Source organism: Phyllostomus hastatus, unplaced genomic scaffold, assembly GCF_019186645.2.
Source record: "Phyllostomus hastatus isolate PE091 unplaced genomic scaffold, TTU_PhHast_1.1 phas_contig_29, whole genome shotgun sequence".
Lineage (NCBI taxonomy): Eukaryota > Metazoa > Chordata > Mammalia > Chiroptera > Phyllostomidae > Phyllostomus > Phyllostomus hastatus.
Genome location: NW_025333835.1, coordinates 42281190 through 42300433, shown reverse-complemented (window position 1 = coordinate 42300433; position 19244 = coordinate 42281190). Strand labels below are relative to the sequence as shown.

General features: G+C 56.2%; 1 protein-coding gene across 1 annotated transcript in view; it reads right to left on the bottom strand.

Moving 5' to 3' along the window:
* Positions 1–10041: 10041 nt before the first annotated feature.
* The window catches only part of WDFY2 (WD repeat and FYVE domain containing 2), a 119415-nt gene continuing 110212 nt past the window's right edge, over positions 10042–19244 (bottom strand). The window contains exons 8-12 of the mRNA XM_045839290.1: positions 18320–18425; positions 15107–15208; positions 14122–14252; positions 12246–12354; positions 10042–10982 (exon numbers count right to left, since the gene is read on the bottom strand). Of these exons, the coding sequence (XP_045695246.1) occupies positions 10953–10982; positions 12246–12354; positions 14122–14252; positions 15107–15208; positions 18320–18425 (478 nt within the window). The 3' untranslated portion in view covers positions 10042–10952. The remainder of the gene's footprint in view (positions 10983–12245; positions 12355–14121; positions 14253–15106; positions 15209–18319; positions 18426–19244) is intronic.

The following is a 19244-nucleotide window of genomic DNA, read 5'->3' as shown; positions in this document are numbered from 1 at the left end:
AATATTTTTCTTCTTTAGCTTGCTAATCCATATGGAAGTTATTTTGGTATCAGGTATTTAGCCTTCTCCCTCTCTCTCTAGAGGGGGGAAAAGCAAGCATTTAAAGTAAATTATATATATCCATATTCTTTTAAGATTTTATTTATTTATTTTTAGAGAGGGAAGGGAGGGAGATAGAGAGAGAGAGAGAAACATCAATGTGTGGTTGCTGGGGGTCGTGGCCTGCAACACAGGCATGTGCCCTGACTGGGAATCGAACCTGTGACACTTTGGTTTGCAGCCCACGCTCAATCCACTGAGCTACGCCAGCCAGGGCTATATGTCCATATTCTTCCCTTCCCTTTGAGTTGTGGTGCCATCTTCATGCCCACTTCTCCTTAAGTTGCTCCTCTTGAGCTCGGCCTGTTCCCCTGATCCAGTAATTCAGTTGGGATCACAGTGTTCTCCTTATTCACGGCACGTTTTAATGCCTTCCGGTGCCAGCCCCAACTCATTACCCGTTTCACTCATACGACATCTCAGCCCGGAGGGCCGACAGCTTGAGAGCGAGGAGGGCAGATTTTGGGACCCCGGGGAGACGGATGGAGTCTGCAGCTCCTGCCACCAATGAGGAGGAAGAACACCCCCGACCCCCAGCAGCACCCCGGGGCCCTGGGGGAGGCCCATGGTGTAAACCTTCCTCCTGAGGAGGGAGAAGGGATGAACCCACGAGTCAAAGCTCATTGGCTGTTTGGCTTCTGGTTTTCTGCCAGTCACGGAGGCTGCTTCGGATGAGGCGCACCTGCCTTCTGCCATGGCCCCCGGCTCAGGCCGAACTGCGCCCCACTCCCCCCAGCCATGTGGGAACCGCTCCTCCTGCTCTGTGCCCGAGGGGCCCTGGCCTCCAGGCAGGAGGGCACTGAGGTGACGGGTGGGCCTGGGCCTTCCCTAACTACTGGCTGACACTCAGTGGGGGTTTTTACAGGAGCAGCGGCTCTCACAGCAGTTCTCGAAGGCACTCATTTAGGCACTTTGAAAACAACCCAATTATGCACCTGTGTGCTTTTTAATGCGTCCCAGAGCCCACTGGGCTGGGTCCCAGGTGAAGCACCTCTCCCCTGGATGGGACGGGAGGGGCCCCAGTCAGACGGACACCTGGCGGCAGAAACACTGGTTCTGGTGCAGCGCCCGAGGCACAGCCCCCGCGGGGTCTGGAGGACAGGGAGCGGCACGTGCGAGTGACCCAGAGGCTCAAGGTGGGTGACGAGGAGGCTCCCCTGTGCCCTCGGGTGGCTCCTCCCCATCACCAGGCACTTGTGTCCTTGTGTGATCTGCTTCAACCATCCCTCAGGGTCATAAAAGCTTTGCGTCATTGGCATTGGCCTTCCAGGCTTCAGCCTCACCTGGCCCCTCTGCCCACCCTCCTTTGTGGAGCCCCCCGACCCAAGACACCCTGTACAGGCTGCGCCGGGTGCCTGCAGCCCCTCCTCCCCTTACCGCCCCACCTGCCCCTGCACACTGCTGTCTGCCCCCTGAATGCTAACCAGGACTACCCCCTCCACGAGCTTTTACTGGTCCGTCCCAGCACCACCCCAAACCGGGAGGAGGTAAATCACCTACCAGCCTGCTTCAGGCCTGTGAATGCCTGCAGGGGCAGAGGTGGCGCGGGCGGGGGGCGGGGGGGAGAAGTCCCCAGGGAGTCCCTGGGACTTAGCACCGGCTTGGGCACAAGCCGGCCCTTGGTAGATGCTTGGTGATGGAGTGGCGCTGGGCAAGGGGCCCGAGTTGAGGCTGGGGGCCCCGGGAAAGAGCTGACCCCCCTCAGCTCTGTCCGGCCCCAGACCAAGAATACGCTGTGAGAAGCGCGCGACGTTAATACCTCCTGATGCCCCGTTCCTCCTGGAACCCCGTGCTCCTGGCTTCCCCAGTAATGCGGCCTCTGAGAGGGTCTTCGTACAGTTGTTCGTAAGGTCAGTGTGCGAGTGCCCCTGTGGTCGCTGTGGGAGGTTTGTGCCACGGCACAAACGGAGAGGGACCAACGGCATGCTTCCCGAGCAGCCACACCAGGAACGTCCCGGGGTGGAACGTCCCAGCTAGTCACCAGGGCGCCTTTCGCTCGGGCTGGCTGTGCAGGTTTCTCATCAGGCCCCCCACCTGGTTTTCCTAAGCTGAGCGTGAAAGTTGCCGTATGTTTTTCTCATCAAACAATAACTACATTGACTGCTACTCAAACATCTCACACCCAAGATAGGGAAGATTTCGGGAGCACCGCAAGTTTAGAATGTGGAGGGTTTGAGCCTTGGGAGAATGTTGTGTCCCCCCTTCACCTTTCCCCGGACTCGACACGGTTCCCCACCCCTTCTTAATTAGCTCCACGAGACAGCTTTGCTGTAAGTCGTGTGCCCGTGTAATAAAGGTCTTCGTTGCCATATTTAGAAGATGACGTCCAGCATAAATTCCACTCCCAAACCTCTTTCTCAGACTGAACTTCCGCCCACAGGAGGAGTTCCTCGGAAGGAAGGCACCGTGTAAAGTGAGTGCACGGAGGAGTCACACTCAGTTATTCTCCTGAATCCTGGGAGCGGGACCGGGCTTGGGCTCGTTTTCTGGGGACTGGACGTGCCTTCCCTCCACCCAGGCCTGCCCTCTCTCAGGACTTCATACTCTAAAATAGCTTCTTGTTGTTGTTTTTCTCATCAAAACCCCCCATAACATCCCTGATCTTGGCTAGTCAGTCTTAGAGGAAAAGGAGTTACTGAACTGGTTCTGCATGAAGAAGACACGAATGACCAGAAAACGCCATCAGCCATTTCTCCCGGTGCTCTGCCCGCACCTGCCCGGGGACATTCTTGCAAAAGGTGAGCCACGGTGTGCCGAAGACCTGGAGACCTTTCCAGCTGCGGTGAGCTGAGTGTCTTAGGGGTTGTCTCATGAAGAGTACTAGGAGTTCACTCAAGACGATGAAACACAAGTAGTTTATTGGTGGGGTACAGGGCAGCCCTCACAGACCCTGGGGAAGCAGCACAGCTGGGCCTGGGGAGGGCCGGTCCAGGCTGCTGCAGTTCTGGGGGCTTTGTCTCCTGCCCCCTCTCACTTTCAGATCGGAACCAGTTCCCACACACTTACCTCCTGCTAGAACATGCTCCCCACCAGCTGAAGTGGAGAGACATTGAAATCCTGGAAGGGCTTGCTCAGAGATTTAAACAGGCCGGGCCAGACCCTCCTTGGGAAACCCTCCACGAAAAGGCGTGGAGCAGGGACAAAGCACGCTTCACTTCCGACCCTGCATCCATCCCCCGCCCACCGAGACACCCCCCCGTTACAAGGAGGACCCTACAAGGAGCAGGACTTCTATTTTGAAGTACATACGACTAAGGCTGGGAACAAGCTAAACTTCAGCTTCCACAGCAGGTGTTTTTCCCGTGTGCATCCCTCATTTATGTGAGATTGTGGTTTTCTTTAGGGTTCTGCATTGACGATGGACCTGCACTGGCGGTCTGAGGGGAGTGGCGGCGGGGGGAGGAAGTCAGGAGGCACGTGCGTCTCTGGGCGTCAGGGGAGGGCTGTGCCCCCAGGAGCAAAGCCTAACCAAGGGACAGTGCCTATTTACATAAGCAAAGGACAGGAGGCCTAATTTACATCCGCTCAGCCTCAGGAGTGGCTTCCCTGAGGCACCTGGCATGCTAGTGCCATGGCTGGCTGAAACCTCTGAACCCACTCCATTTCACTTCCAGGCGACTGCAGGGAAAGTTGTAACAAATCAACGAGCAGACTTAGAATACGTTTACACAAACATGACTCATCGCCCACAGCGGAGGCAAGCCCGGGGGCACAGCTCCCCGGCCACAGGTGTGCTTCCCGGGGGGGCTCCGGGTTTCTCAGCCAGGGTGCCGGAGGAAGGGGGTTCTCTGGGTGCGCCTGCCGAAGGAGCCAGTGGGCACGGGCTCCTTTGCCTGCATCTGTCCTTTTCCGAAGGAGCAAAGCCGGGGCCACTGGAGTGCTGGGCGTGGCTGAGGCTTCCCAGGCGCAGGTGGGCTGCGAGGGAGCGGCACTGCCGGGGCGGGAGCCTCAGAGGACGTGCTTCCCAGCCACCCCGCTCACGGGCAGCTCCACGCTGCGCTGACCACTGAGTGCTTGCCACCTGCCTGCTTACTCAGGAAGGGGGCCTCGCGAGTGTCTGCAGAGGCGTTTCCTGGCTGTTTGCCCCAAAGCCCTCTCTGTCCTCGTTTGGAGAGTTCACTAACTGCAGATAAACAACATAAAAATGACGTGCTCAGCCCACTGGCTGTGCTCAGAGTCTGGGGGGAATGGCAGCCCACCTCGGTCTCCAGACTGCGGCTCTCCCTGGGGTCCCGACAGCCAGGTGCAGGTGTGGTCTGAGACTCGCCCCCCCACCCCCATGGTTAACACCAAAGCGTGGCTGCTGGGGCGTATATGTGGTCACGCGCTATGTAGGCGGACAACAACAACCACGACAGGACCACGGCTGCAGGGTGATTTCCACAGATGTTTATTTGAAACCACGGGGCGCCGTGGCGCCGGCAGCGCCCGCATGTGGGTAACGACGGCAAGCCGTTCGGCTGGAGGCGGCACGGGGTGGGGGAGGGGAGCCGAGCTCAGACACATGCACGGCGTTCGGCGGCATCGGCGGGCAGGACCGGGGGCGGGCGTGTTACCGCGGTGGGAAAGTCCTGCTGGATCCCGCCTGGGCTCGTCGGAAGTCGCTGTCAAGACTGCTTGGCGTGGTCGGTGGACCCGGCGACAGAAGCCACGTTCGAGACCCCTGCTCTGGCTCCAGGCTGATGACATGTTCAGCCTGACCCCTCGGAGCAGCTCCCTCCGGAAAGAAGGAGAAGCCACCCCGACGTCCCACGTGCACAGTGCTGCCGGCCCGGGGTCCGCAGGCCCGGCGTGGACCTAGCGCCTTCCCTGCTGTCCAGTGGGTAAGAGTCTCTGCACTTTTCATAGAAAGATTCTCTTTTGCAAAATGACAGTACGTGGAAAAAGAAGTCCTTTTAAAAAGCAAGGCAAATGGCATAACACACAAATGCACGAGAAAGGACAATGGTTGCCAGTGACACAGTGTTTCGGTCTGCACCTCATAGTGGCGTCGTTTAAATGGAAAACACAGTGCACGTGAGCGGAAAGCTCCTTTCCCCCCGTTTCCCTCTTGGAGTTCCCGCCGCCCTCTCATGCTTCCCAGAGAGCCAAGGGGGAAAGGGGGAGCAGGGAGGAATCGTGAATATCGAGGTCAAATTCTCCATTTAACCTGTTAAACCGACCTGTACTCTCTCTCCCAAGAAAGGCAGGCACACCTGTGACTCACACCAGCGAACACGGTGCATGCCCCCCCCCACCACCTGTTTGGAACCCCCCTGGGCTCCAGACAGAAAGGCGCAGGAAGCCATCAATGAGGAGACGGGAGACACAGACGACGCGATGGGCCCCCACTTATCTGAGTTAAGTCGGCCGCCTGCGGGTCGGTGTCTGGGAACAGTCTAGTCCGGTCCAATAGTAAACGACATTCTCAGAGTCATAGCACAGCGGGACGGGAAGGGACCCTACGGACAATCGTCAAGTTCAACCCCCACTCCCGGCTTCGGTCTCCTTCCCGCGTCACGGACAAGGGGATCTACGGTCTGTCCAAACAGCCCCTGGCGCGGGAAGCATTCGGACAGATCTCACGTTTAGACATCCCCTCGGTTGGTGCGTGGGGCCGAGACGGGCTTCCCAGCGGGGAGGACAACGGTTAACGTCGAAATCACAAACAAAAGCCCTTTGGTGAGTGAGGACCTGGTACGGTTGCAGGGTCGCGGTGAGGTTTGAATGTGGACATGGACGTTCCAGAATTAAGTTACGGGCCTGTGACACCTGGGCCCTGAGAGAGAAAGGCCACTGGCTGCAACAGCAGGCAGCAGGGAGGCCCAGCCCCTGCGGGGGGGGGGGGGGGGGGGGGGAGAGGCTGGGCCAGCGCTCCAGGCAGCAGCTGCCGAGCCCTCCTCACTGCTGCTGAATCGAGAAAAGGGTTCCCCCTTCCACCTGGGGGCACCACTGCATGGAGGACTGACCACCTTTGCCACACTGCACCGAAATGACCGTTACCTGCCGGGACGATTGAAGGCAGCTGCTGCCCGCTTGTGTGCCCACAGGCCTGGCTCCGCGTGTGAGCGCCACGCCGGCCGTCCAGCACGGCCGTCCAGCACGGTCTCCGCCCACCGCAGGCCCAGGCCTTGCCTCCTCAAAGGGGAGCAGCTTAGGCCAGCCCCAGTCCACGCTCGCGTGGCCTCCAGGGAGGGGCTTCCAGTGCACCCAGGAAGTTCAAAACTCAGTCACCACGGGTCATGTTAAGATAACAATTCTGGGCACTTCCAGAGGAAAAGGAAACCCGGGTACGAGCCTGGACTGCAGGAGAACCTCGACTCCAAAACTGACGAGCCTCCAGCCCCGCCCCCCCCTCCCCCACCGCCACCTTGGCCAGCTGGGCTGCCTCCCCGCCCACAGCCACATCTCGGAGTGACAAGAGCCCAGGCTCCAGGACGGCGGCCGAGTCCCTGGTGATCGCTGGCAACTCCCAACCGCCTGTGGTCCCCACGCAGCAGGCTGACGCCTGGTCTCAGGCCCCTGTGTCTGCGGTCCCTGCGGCCTGGACAGGGCCTTCCTCCCTTCCTCGCCCAGCTCTCCCGGAACACTCAGCTTGGGAGTCCTTTCCTCAGCAGTCCCCCGGCCCCACCTGCACCCCCACCCCCACCGAATCCACCACAGCGCCCTGAAACGACCCATCCGCCCACCCGCGGGGCCTCTGCCCCGGCTGGAACTGGGCCAGTCATCCCCGGCCTGGTCCAGCGCCTGGCGCAGAGCGGGCCCTCAACGGCTGGCTGGGTGAACTGGACTCCGGAATCTCCAGGGCCACGCGGATAACTGGGAGTTAACAAGGAACTTGATTTCTGTGTTTTCTTGTCCGACCGAGTTGCTAGACAGCCCCATTAGCAGCTTCACGTCAGGAAAAGCCCGGCCTGGCGTTGTTTTTGAGAGACACACAAGGATGTTTTGGTGAAACGCTTCCTTTCACTTTAAAATGTAAGTCTTAGTGAACAAGGTCTTCGCATACAATTAAACGGCTGAGAAAAGGCAAAACCAAAAGAATCTCATTTAATGAATAGTTTACATCCAGTGGCTTTGAGACATAGTTTGGAGCTATCTTTTTGCTTCGAAGTCAAAACTCGGGATTTAAAAATAGATTAATCTGAAGGAAAAAATAAATTCTGCCTTTAAAAAAATGAGTCTCAGACCACGGACAGGCAAAGTTCCCCAGGGAGCTCACGCACTGCAGGCCTGGCTCCCCCCCACCGCCCCACCCCAGCGTCCGGCCCGCACTCGGGTGGCACCGGACAAGGAGAGCGAGGGAGGGGCCTCCCGGGCCCCAGTTCCCACGGAAACTCTGTCGAGGGCGGTCCCTGGGGAAGAGCATGGAGAGGGGCATGAGCTGACGAAGAGCTGCGGTGACTGTCTCACTGCACTGCACCTGCCCGTCTCATGACCGCGGGGCTGGGGGCGGAGGACGGGTCACGTCTGCCTAAGACAGAGGAACAAACCTGTCCCCAGCGCTCCCTGCCTTGAGGCGCTGGAAGTCACCCTTCCCAGTTCACGCTCAAACACAGTCAGTCCTCGAAAATCCTTTTGGATTCTCTTGTTCACAATCCAGCTATTCTGACTGCTCGAGAGGGCTAAAGTGTTCTGTGCTTGGAACAGTCTGGATCTCTGAAGATCCCTTCCAGTTTCAGGATGTCATGATTCTTTGAATAACGCAAACAATCAAGTGAGAAATACACCACGGTTGGTTGACTTCATATAAAAAGACACAGGACTCCAAGGACGCAATGGAAAACCACTCTGGATACCGTGGAGACACACCCAGGAGTTAAAGGTTCCAGAAACGTCATTGCTTTGGAGGCACCGAGAGCACATGGTGAGTTTTATGCAACCAAAGAAAGAATAACTGTGGGCGTGGGAACCGCGGCTTCCCCACTCAGCCCTGCCAGGCACTGCTTGCCAGAGCTGCTCACGTTGAATAGAGCAAAAATGTACGTATCGTGCAAATCCAGTCGAGTCGAACCAGACCCACGACAGCCAACCTAGCTAGACGGGAGGAACGGCAAGTGCTGGCCCAGCTTCCTCTCCGGGTGCACGGAGCCTCGTTTCCACAACTCGCGTGGAGGACGCGGCACCCGGCAGGCCCCCAACACTGGCACCCATATCTCTGAGCCACAACAATGGTGGAGAGTCACGGGGAGACTCACGAGCGCACAGTATCACCGACACACACGACCAGTTTGCTAGGCGCTCCCCACCGACTCCAAGCAGCACCCACTCACACGAGGGGAAGAACAGGGCGGAGCGGCGGGCACCTGGACGTGTCTGCGGTTCGTGCCTCGGGCTCGCGTCACCAGTTGAGTGTCAAGTGGTTTCGTCTCCGAGTGGCTCTGCGGGCTGGGGTACGGCCATGCTGGCAGGGAGGTGGCGACAGCAAAGGGCAGGGCCACAGACAGCCACCGTGGTGTGCCCAGGGGTCCAACAGGGACAATGAGCTTCCCAAGTGGGGTGCAAGCTCCCCTGGACCTAAGTCGGACCCACGCCAGGCTCGAGGGTGCCTGGCCCACTGCCTCTCCAGCTCCGGGTTTTCCTCTCTGTGTACAGGGGCACGTGCCGGAGTTCAGAACAGGAGAACAGAACGACCCACTTCTGTTACTCATTTCCAATGTAGTCCTCTATCACGTACAACCTAAGAATGGCTGCAGGTTCTAGCAATAAATTACAAAATAGGTACCTGAATATTTTAAACGGAATTCCCTTTTTAAAGCTCTCTCACGGAGCAACCATGCGGGAAAGACTCAGATGAACTTGAACAGCATGAAGGCAAGCAGCGGCAGTGTGGACGGGGCCAGCGAAGAGACACGGGGAATCGCTTGTGTGTGCACGCGTGTGCGCACACCACCTCTGAGGGGGGTCCCATGGGCTGCTCTGGCCTGGTGTCTGGGTGACAGCTGCCGCGGTGGCGGACTGAGGCCCACCCACGGGTCCTGCCCACCCACGCTGTAGCAGCAGAGTCATCTCGAGGAAGCCCCACCCCCAGGAAGCACGCTGGGTCGGCGTCAGGGGTGGTGCCCAAGTGTGGCCGGTAGTGTAGTACTTCTCTTGGTTAGAAAGAAAAGGGATTAATGATCACGAGGGGAAAAACTTGCTTTCCAGGAAAAGAGAAAAAAAAATAAGGAGGACTTAAGGTACGACTACCAGAAAATGGATGAGCCGGACGTGAGGAAGACACCGGGGAGGTAGGCTGTGAATAGGGCGGGCAAGCGACGGGTCCGAGCATCTGCGAGGTGTCCCGTAGCCTGGAGATCCCCGAGAGACTCCTCGGGCCCCACAAGGCCCCGCCGGTGAGGGCTGGCTGAGGTGGCACGGGGGGAGAGCCCAGCGCGGGGCAGGCGCACGGCGCATGCTTGCCCACTCAAGTTCTGTTCTTACAGGTGCAAATCAGATTTTTTAAAAACGGACCGCGATATCCCAAGCTGAGTCGCTACACGCAAGACTATTTCACTGGATCAGATTTGGCTGGATTCCTCTAAACCGGGGTTCTCCGGCTGACTTTCCACAGTCCTTTTTCTGCATTCCCGACGAGGACACGTCAGGAGCTGCGGGAGCCCGCACCTGTTACGTCTCAGGTCCCAACGTTTAGTGTGACAGCGAGCAGAGGGCTCTGGTTTTCAAAGGGAAAGAAAACTCAGATGGTGAGGAAGAGCAGGACACAGCCTCTCAGTGATGGACACGTTCAAGCTCAGGGGTGAGGTCACACAGAAAAACACCCCCAAAAACAGTTTGTTTGTTTTTTTTTGCCCTGGCCGGGTAGCTCGGTTGGTTAGAGTGTCGTCCCGACTACACCTGGGTCGCCGGTTTGATCCCCGGTCAGGGCACATACAAGAATCAACCAGTGAATGCATAAATTCCTACCACAACAAGTCGATGTCTCTCTTTCTCTCCCTCTAAAATCAACTTAAAAAAGTTTTCTTTAAGTTAAAATCCAAAGATGTCTTAAATTTCATTTTTTAAAATTAACTTTTTTAAAAATGAAAGATAATTTTAAAAAAGCTTTTTTTGAGGGACATAGGGTTTTGTTTGCTTTCATCCTGAGCGAGAGAGAGAGCTGTGTCAGCAAAACCAAAACGTGGAAGGCTCGGGAGGCCCCCGCTGAGTCAGAAACGACTGTGGAAGCTCTGAGTTCGGGTCATCTATCTATTTCCGAGACAACAACGGTTGGGAACACCTTTCCCACAGCGTTTTTTCACGTGGGAAAGACAGAGAAAACTGGGGCAGAGACACCAGGCCCTTCGACTCAATGGGAACAAGAGTAAGTGAGACATTAGAGATCATTGTTCAGATGATTTAGGGAGTCCGTTGGTAAACCTACAAGGATGGCTCTTCCAGTCTCTCGGTTGAGAAGGATTTCTACGGAAGCAGAAGCCCTGGGATAAACTGGAAGCACCCAGACGAAGGGGAGGGCGGACAGACGCATGGAGAGGACAGCCGCTGCCCAAGGGCCCGTGCGCTGTGAGAAACACGGACGCCAAAACGCCCTGAGCAGACGCTTCCCCCGCTTCTCCCATGCGCAAAGCGACAACTGGAGCGAAGGCTTGACAAACACAAAAATGAAACGGCCCACCAAGAGTTTTCCGTACACTTGAAACAATGCAGCACAGCCAGGCTGTAGAAACCATTTGTTAAAAAAATATCTCCCTTTAAAGTGTGTGCAGAAGCTGAAGGAGTCCCCTGCCGGTGCACAGGCAGTGTGCAGACTCGGCTGACTTCACCAGTTCCTGTCCTCTCCTACATCCGTGTCGCGGTTCGGTCCTGACTCGGGTCCTCGGGTCCCAGCCACCAATTCCGGAGCAAACACCATCCTTCTGACGCCTGGACTGTCATCAAGCTACTACCGGGGTCATATCCCACAACTGCAAAGAGAAGAACATACACAGTGAGCTAAAATTCAATAGTCCTTATTGAATTCTAACAAGTCCTTGTTATTAAAGGGCAACCAGTCCTTATCACTAAAGTCAGCTGAGTTTTTTAAATGAATAAGCAACTAAATTCCGTGCTAACACGATTCTAAGGTCTTTAACACAGAGTTTTCCTTTGAAAGGGACAACACGACCTCAACGACAGGGCTAGGTGGCCGGACGTTGTAACAGAGCCGGCGGAGAGCAAGGGCGGGGGAGTCGCTGAGGGCGGAAGGGACCGAATGGGTGTCAGGCACGTGCTGTGTCCTTTCCGCATCTTTTCTCACGTGACCCTCCAAGCAGCCGTGCGAGGTGCCTCTGTTTCGGAAAGAGAGGACCGGAGCGCACCGCGAACTCGCTCCAAGTTGCAGAGGCCTGGGGCTTCTGAGGGCGTCGTCGTAACCACCGTGTCCTGCTGCCGCCTCCAACGATGGACCAGGAGGGGCCCGGGGAAGCAGAGCTCAGGGTGCTGGGCAGGCCCGTGCGGGCCTCTGTGTCTTCAGGAAATGACGCGGGGCGGCCCTTCCTGCCCCGGACCTCCGCTCTGGCACTGGACCACCGGCCTCAGAGGCAGGCCGGGGGGGCGGGGGGGTGATGCTAGTGGGATAACGGATCCCGCCGGGGAAAGACCTTGTCTGCTGCTTGCTGGCTTATTCAGGTCCTACCATCCACTCTGGGCTCATCCCAACCCCCCCCCCCCTTCAGGAAGCCCCCTCCGGCAGCACCGTCTCCCTCGACGGAACGCTGAGAGTGGCTCTTGTCTGTATCGTGCTGCTGGCCGCTGCAGGTGACCTATTATTGCCCATCTAAGAGAGTTTTCCAATAAGCCCCGGCCAGGCAGCTCTGTAGGTTAGAGTGTCCATCCCTCTACGCCAAGGTTGTGGGTTCAATCCCTGGCCAGGGCACATACAAGAAGTAACCGATGAATGTATACATTTGTGGAACAACAAACTGATGTTTTCTCTCTCTCTGTCTCTGTCTCAAATCAGTAAATGAGAGGATGTCCCAAGAGACTAGCTGCTCCTTGCGGGCAAGAGCCACGTCTTATCTTGGTGTGCACAGCCGGTGCCGGGCGTGCGCCTGGTATGAAACAGGTTCACAGACACGCTGGCTGCCAAGGGCAACCTTCCGAGGAAGCTTCCCGTGGCCTTGAGCTCCTGTCCGCCCACTCGTGCAAGGCCAAGGGTGGACAGCCCCTGAAGTAAGACCGCGTCCTACCTTAATAACCTTGTCGGTCCCCGCGGTCAGCAGCCAGCCCCTGGTGGCGTCGAAGTGCACGTGCACGATGCCGTGCTTGCTGTCGTGGAAGGTGGCCGTGGGCGCTCGCCTGCGGGGCGCAGAAAGCGTCCGGGAGTGAGAGGTCGTGGCGCAGGAACAAAGGCTATCCAGGGTGGCGGCAAACTCTAACTGTCAGTCAGCCAAGTGACTGACACTGCGTCGCCATCAGAAAGGCCTACCTCGAGTCCCCCGTGACCTTTTTTAAAGTAAAAGACTCTTATATTCTCCGAAATGAGAAAGGGATGATGACATTTTCGAAAGTCCCTTGTGGATTATTTGTTGCTTTAGGAGAGTCTTTGAAAATCTCTGTGTTTTTGACAAATTGAAAAAAAAAAAAAACAAAAACAAAAACCCTCCCACCAGCACCAGCATGTTTTGGCCGAGTTTGACCTCGGAAGGACTCCCCGGTAAAACAGTCACCCAAACACTGTGCTCTGCTTTCCGATCTGTGCACTGTTTTACCGAGAGGGCCTGCCGGCCAGCCGCCCAGGTGCGCTGGAGGCGGAGCAAGTGCTTCCGCAGGGAAGAGGCGGGAGCACCAGTGAGGTGGGGGAGGGGCGGGAACCTGCGAAAGGCACAGCTCTTCTCTGACCTCGGGCGGGGGGTGCCCGCCCCCCCGCAGTGGGCTGTCTGAACGCCACTGTTTCTTTTTTTTTTATCGATAGCTACCTCTGGGGAATAGATCTTCCGCATACTAGAAGTGGTTACTTTAAAATATTTAGAATTGAAGATTTAGGTTTCATCTGCAACCCCTCAGTTACACCCTCTGGGTCTGTGTCTTTATGTATAAAAGGAAGAATCGAATGGGAGTGTCTCTGAGATCGCATGCAGCTCTCTAACTTAATGAGAAAAATTCGTATTAATTTCTTCGTGTATGGTGAGTGGGAAATAACAGTGAACAGAAATCCGTAGGGAAGGGCATCTTAATTTATATTTGATATTGATAAATGATCATGAAAATCATCTAAGGGCTATTGTAAAAGAATGCTTTGTTTTATTAATTTGGAAGAATTCCCCTTAAATGCTGATTTGCTCTGGTGCATTCCTTTTATTTGGAAAAAAAACCAAACATTTTAACGCTGGTGCATTTTAAACGTTTGTGTTTGCACACATGGCTTGTAAGACACCCATCTAGCACCTAGATGATGTGACTGCACACGAGGTGCCGGAGGTCTGTGGGGTGGGAGAATTAGGCCCCCGCTTCCCTAGGAAACGCTGCCGGAATCCACTGAAAAGGGAACTCGCTGCAGAGCGCTCTGTTCACGCGTGGGCCAGTTTCCAACTAGCTGGCAGGAAAGAGACAGCTCAGATGCGTCCCTCCTGCTGAGCACGCTGAGACGCAGCAACTCGCAGTCTTGGGTTTCTGGGCAAGACTGACCAGCGAGACCGCGTAGCCCGGCAACTGGTCGTGTTTGCTCTTAGGCTCAGGGGCTCAGCTCTTCTGGGCGAAGGAGACCCCTGGGGACTGGTCCAGCCCCTGCACGAGACACCAGCGGGGGCCAGAAAGTGCACCCCGGGCTCCTGGGGGCTTCTTGGGGAGGCCAGGATACAGAAGGCTCTGCCGGGAAAACATCCCTTGGCAACGCACACGCCCCTGGGGCTGAGAGGCGCTCTTTGCGGGTACTCTCTCCGCTCCTGTCTCCCGGGAGAACACCGCGTCTTGGCAGACAGGAGGGCTCTGCGCCCTTGCCCGGATCCGTATTCTAACCCCGCAGGAACCAGGGCACCCGCAGTCCTGACCGAGGTGCCGGGCGCGCGGCCCGCAGGCCGCACTGGCCCCCGCGGCGTGACACCTCCGCGGGCTGCCGGAACTTACTCCTCGTCGGTGATGGCCTCGTGGCAGCTGTCGCAGACCCGCACTTCAAACTCGAAGCCCATCAGCGGGATGGAGGAGCGTTTGGAGCTGCACTTGCCGCAGACCGCCTTCCCGCACTTGCGGCAGTGGTGCTGCGGGGACAGAGAACACGCGTGCGTGACGGCGGCCCAGCCCCGGGCCCCCAGGCAGGCTCGGGCGTGGTCGCCGGCTTCCAGGCGAGCGCGCTCCACCGGAGAGCCGCGGACGGCGGAAGGGGGCGCACCAGGTGTGGTCGCCTTTCGCTCTCCGTTCATTCAGCATGCGGACCGCTGGGAAACAGGTCTGCCCGCCCCCTCCCCCCATTCCCGGTCCTCTCCGGTCATCGCCGCTAGGAGCTCCAGAGGACCCACGCAGCACTCAGGTCATGGAGGAGCTGGGGGTGGTGACGAGGAAGTGCCCCCCACCCCAGACGTCAGGCTGCCTGAGGCAGGAGATCCTGAGTGGGCCCTGCGTCCCTCTGCTGCCCACACTCCGGCCACTCCCAGCCTGGGCTTTCTGAGGGAGGAGCAAAGCCAACCGCGGCACCAGGCTGGGAATGCTGTGTTCTAGGCAGATCCAAGTAACTAGGCCTGGGGCAGAAGGGGGGCAAGTAAAACTAGGAGGAAGAGACAGGTACCGCTTCTGTGACTGCATGTTTTGGTACCGACACGGGCCGAGCTAACCTGGCTCATCTTGGCTAACGTGACTAACTAACGATCCCTCTAACTTGAAGGTGCATCTCAGTAGCTGCCACTGGAATTCTAAAGCCAATCCCCAACTGCTGGCCGGGGGCAAGGCACCACAGAAACTGAATCCGGCAGGAATGGGCTGCGGTTGGGAGACGGGGGACATCCGTGTGCGGCCCCAAAGCGACTCCGCGGTGACCCTTCACCCCTGCTCCCTCCAAGACCCCGCGGTGAAGCCGCCTCCACACTGTCACCAGGCGACGGAGCGCCGCGGCGCCCACCTGTCTCAGGCCAATCTTCCTGCTGTCCCACATCTGCTTGAAGTTCCAGAAGAAAGGCTGGTCGCACTTCTGGCAGGAGTCGCTGTCCAACCACTCCGGGGTCTTGTCAGAGAGAGCACAGAGCAGGTCACAGTGAGACGCAGCGGCCACAGCGGCCCCAGCGACAACGGCGCAACTTACAGGGCCAGGAGGCGTTTATAAGAAACAGAAGCACGACTTCTCGGTCATTTACAACATACTCGCTGATGCCTGTTATTATGTGCCAGGCCCTGGGGAGGTAGTGACATGGAAAGAATCTGGTGGGGAATCATCATGGACGGTAAAACGCGATCATTAATAATAATATCATTAATAATATCATCATTATCGTTAATAATAATATCATTAATAATAATAATTTGAACGAGTGCAAGGGCGGAGGCCTGAAAAGAAGCTCAGGGTGCCGAGGGCACCAAGACCCAGGCCGGGGTCCAGTGGGGTTCGGGGGGAGCCGGGGTGTTGCCAGCAGTCATAACAGCCACTCCGAGGACTCAGGTCTGTGTCCCATAGTCTCTGATGATACGCACTCATACTTGCTCTGACCGGGTCCGAGTGCATCTAACTGCACATGACATGCACACACAGTCACCCCTGCTGGAAGGACGGGGGCTGACCACAGCGGGTGCTCGGGGACGCCACCTGTCCGCTGTCCACGAGAGGCAGGGCCGGAGTGTCTGAGTCTTCCGACTTTGTTCGCTGTCTCCCAGCCCCATCGTAAGCACCTCAAACTACGTCACGCAGGGCTAGAAGTCGTGTTAGGCCTAAAGCTATTCTTGAGCAAATCTCTAGAGGCGATGCATGTAGTCACTCTGCGTTTGCCTCTAGAGTTCCGCGTTCGTCTCTGCAAGCCCGTCAGCTGGCAGAGGCGCTGGCCTCTTTCCACAGGTCGCCAAACCCAGGGACCCTGAAAAATAATCCCAACCCAGGGCTTCTTCCCAAGAGGGAGTTCCAGGGAACTTCAGTCTGACTCTGACTGTTGACGAGGCCTGAGATCAAGCAGGCCGGTGAACTGTGGCGAACACAGGCCTGCCTGCGTCCTCTCCAAGACCTCTCTGAGACCACGACAATCAGCAGCAGGCACTACCAGCCCCGGAAGGCCTCGTCCTGTGCCTGTGAGCCCTTTCTGAGGAGCACCTGTTTGGGAACAGGTTCAGGGATGTAGCCTCTGCTCCCACCTTTAGGCAGAAATAAACCTGAAGCCAAACAAGTTTCCAGGAAGGGAAGTCAGAAGGTGACACTGTAAGCGCTCTAATTCTTGGTCTGTTTATTTTATTAAGACTGACGCAAAGCAGTAAGCTTTCGTTTGCCTCATGTTCTAGTCGGTTTACAGACAGATTTAATAAAACAATGCCCAGTTTTTAGCTAAAGACCACGTTTTACCCCTAAAAGGCACACCCCTATGTTGTGGTTCTTCACGTCTCCTCTGCCCGTCTGTGCTCTGAATCGCTCCGCCGGATTTCAACCAGTCCACCAGCGCCCGTGCTCACGGAGCAGTCGGGCAAGATGGCTCAACGGACCTCCCACCAACCAGCGGGTCTCCTTTCCCCGTTTGGGCCTTTGTCCACCCAGGGCAGAGGTGGGGTGCTGCCCCTGATGAGTCACCCCTCGCCCCAAGATGTGCCTCAGCGGGGCATTCGGATTCCTCTGAGCCAAAGGCAAGGGGGACCCTGCAGGCTCCCAGTAAACTGTCACCTGTCTCTCAAAGAATTTCAGGGAGGGACCTTACCCATTAGAGCTGTCACCGAAAATTCACTTTGCGACCCATCTGCAGGGAAGGGCAAACTCCTGGTTACCGAACCCCTGCTCTTCTCACCGCCCCACGGTGGCCTTCCGTCCCTCTGAAGCCCCACGGTGACCCTCAGCTCAGAGTGTCACTGCTTCCTCGTTCGCCCTGTCTTTGAACCTCTCACGCATGTGGAGTTCCCACACGCGCATGCGCGTTCCATGGGGGGGTTTCCTCGTGTGCGCCTGTTTCATATCGACGTGAAATTAGACCAGCGGGAAGAACCCCGGGGGGCAGAGGGAAGCTTCCTCCTCCTGCATGGTGCACTGAGGGAAAGGCCCACGGCTCCGCTCCTGCGCCGGTCAGGACGGGTAGGCCAGGGGAGAGGCCAGGACAGACGGGGTGCGACTGTCCCTCACCTAACATGGGCCTCCACGCAGGATCGCGGGGCCACGGCCGGCTGGCTAGCACACAGCTATTGATTTCCCTGCCTGCGTGCTGATGGGTACTTCCAAAAGCAATATGCTCCAATTCCTTACTTCCTAACAGTAATAATCATTTTAATTAGCTACTAATAGAACTCCCGTGGATTTACACTTTGAACAAATCAAGTTTTAATCTGAAGCACTTAACTACTGGCATTTGAAAGATATTACATTGTGGGGTAATGCTCTCTTGAAACGAGACCGGGTGAGGACAGGGAAAGAAGTTGGGACATCACTTTTACCTTTTTAAAGTGTTGCTTTTCTGAAATTAGAAAAATACACGCTGTCGGTGGGAAAGTTTACCCACCATAACTCAAGGGAAGTGATAATAGTCACCTTCAATGCACTTGTCAAAGGGGACACTCAGTAGCACATCCGCTGTTACGTAGCTCCAAGGAGAAAGAGAGCACTCGTAGAAAAAGAATGTCACAGTAACACTAAGTAACAAATGCTCAAAAATGACAATATATATGTATGTATATCTGGAGAACTAGCTAGGACGTGACTCATAAAGAAGCATTAAGTAATTATTTCTAATGTTTCATTAATACCAAGCTGAGGACTTCATCGGGTACCGTATCTCACACGAGAGTCACCGTTTCTATCAATAACACGAGCTTGCTCTTTTCGGAGGGAACTTACACCAAAGGGCTGATCACCTGAAAATGGAAGTTTCCTTTTTCTCACCTGAAGTTTTGTTGTGAATGTTGCAGCAGAATTAAAGTCTAAACAGCTTAATGTCAGTCTAGGTTCTTACGAAGTCTCCATTACATAAATGTTAATTGCCAAGGTGTGAGGGGCAAAAAAAAATGAGAAATTCCTTTTTTACTAGAATTTGTTACTCTCTGGCATGTCTTGTTTCACGGGTTAATTATGGAAGAGAGAAGGAACGAGTGGGCGGGGCGGTAGGGCTGGTTTGGGGCGTGGCCAGAACGGCGGAGCCCCGCCCAGCGGCCCTGCACCTACCTCCTGCCTCTCCACGTCCATGTTCCAGACCACGATGCCACCGTCACTGCCGCAGGAGATGAGCTGCCGCGTGTGCTGCGCGTACGACAGGGCCTGGATCTTGTCACTGGGAGAGAAAACAGGCGTTAGCCTCCGCTCAGGAGAGCAAGGGAAGGGCTCGAGGGACGGAGGTGCAGCGGTCAATGGATCACTGCGCTCACCACTGAGCGCCCAGAGCGGATCTTAGAAAGTCGCTGGAACTGTCGACGTGCCAACTGCGTGCAGGATGCTCGAGGGGTCAAAGTCAAAGTTCTTATATTTCAGATGCAGAGGCCCCAAGCAGAGGTAATCTCTGTCCTTTGCCAGCATTTAAGGAGACAAGCTGATGGCCAAATTGGCTATAACCTCTTACTGGTTCCTTCCCTGATTAAATACACAGTTCTGTCACGTGCGTTCGTATTATACCTGCTCCGGAGTCATGGTTTTCTATATTTTTCCCTGGCCGGGGGTCCGACCTACAACCTTTCTGTGTACGGGACGATGCTCCAACCAACTGAGCTCTCCGGCCAGGTCACAATATTCTCTCGTGCAAAAGGTATCTTTTAAGAGTTTTAGAGATGATCCATGGAGAAGCCCACTGGGTTAACCAGACAGAGAACCCTCATTGCCCGAGGTGGGGCGCCCAAATGGGGGACTGACCCCAGGCCTGCGGTTTCTTGGCCCCCGAGTGACTCCAAAGCAGCAGTAGACTTGAGCTTCACCAGCAATTTCTCTAGTGTTTATTCCCTCTTTACTGATTTGTTTATTTTTCTTTCCAGTCCATGCATGGCTGACCAGCGATTCTCTCCTGGCGCCAGCCACGATGGGGAATTCAGTTTTATGGTCTGACAAGTGGATGATCACGAAGGAGAGAGTCCACGGAGATATATTTTGCCTCGGGTGGGAG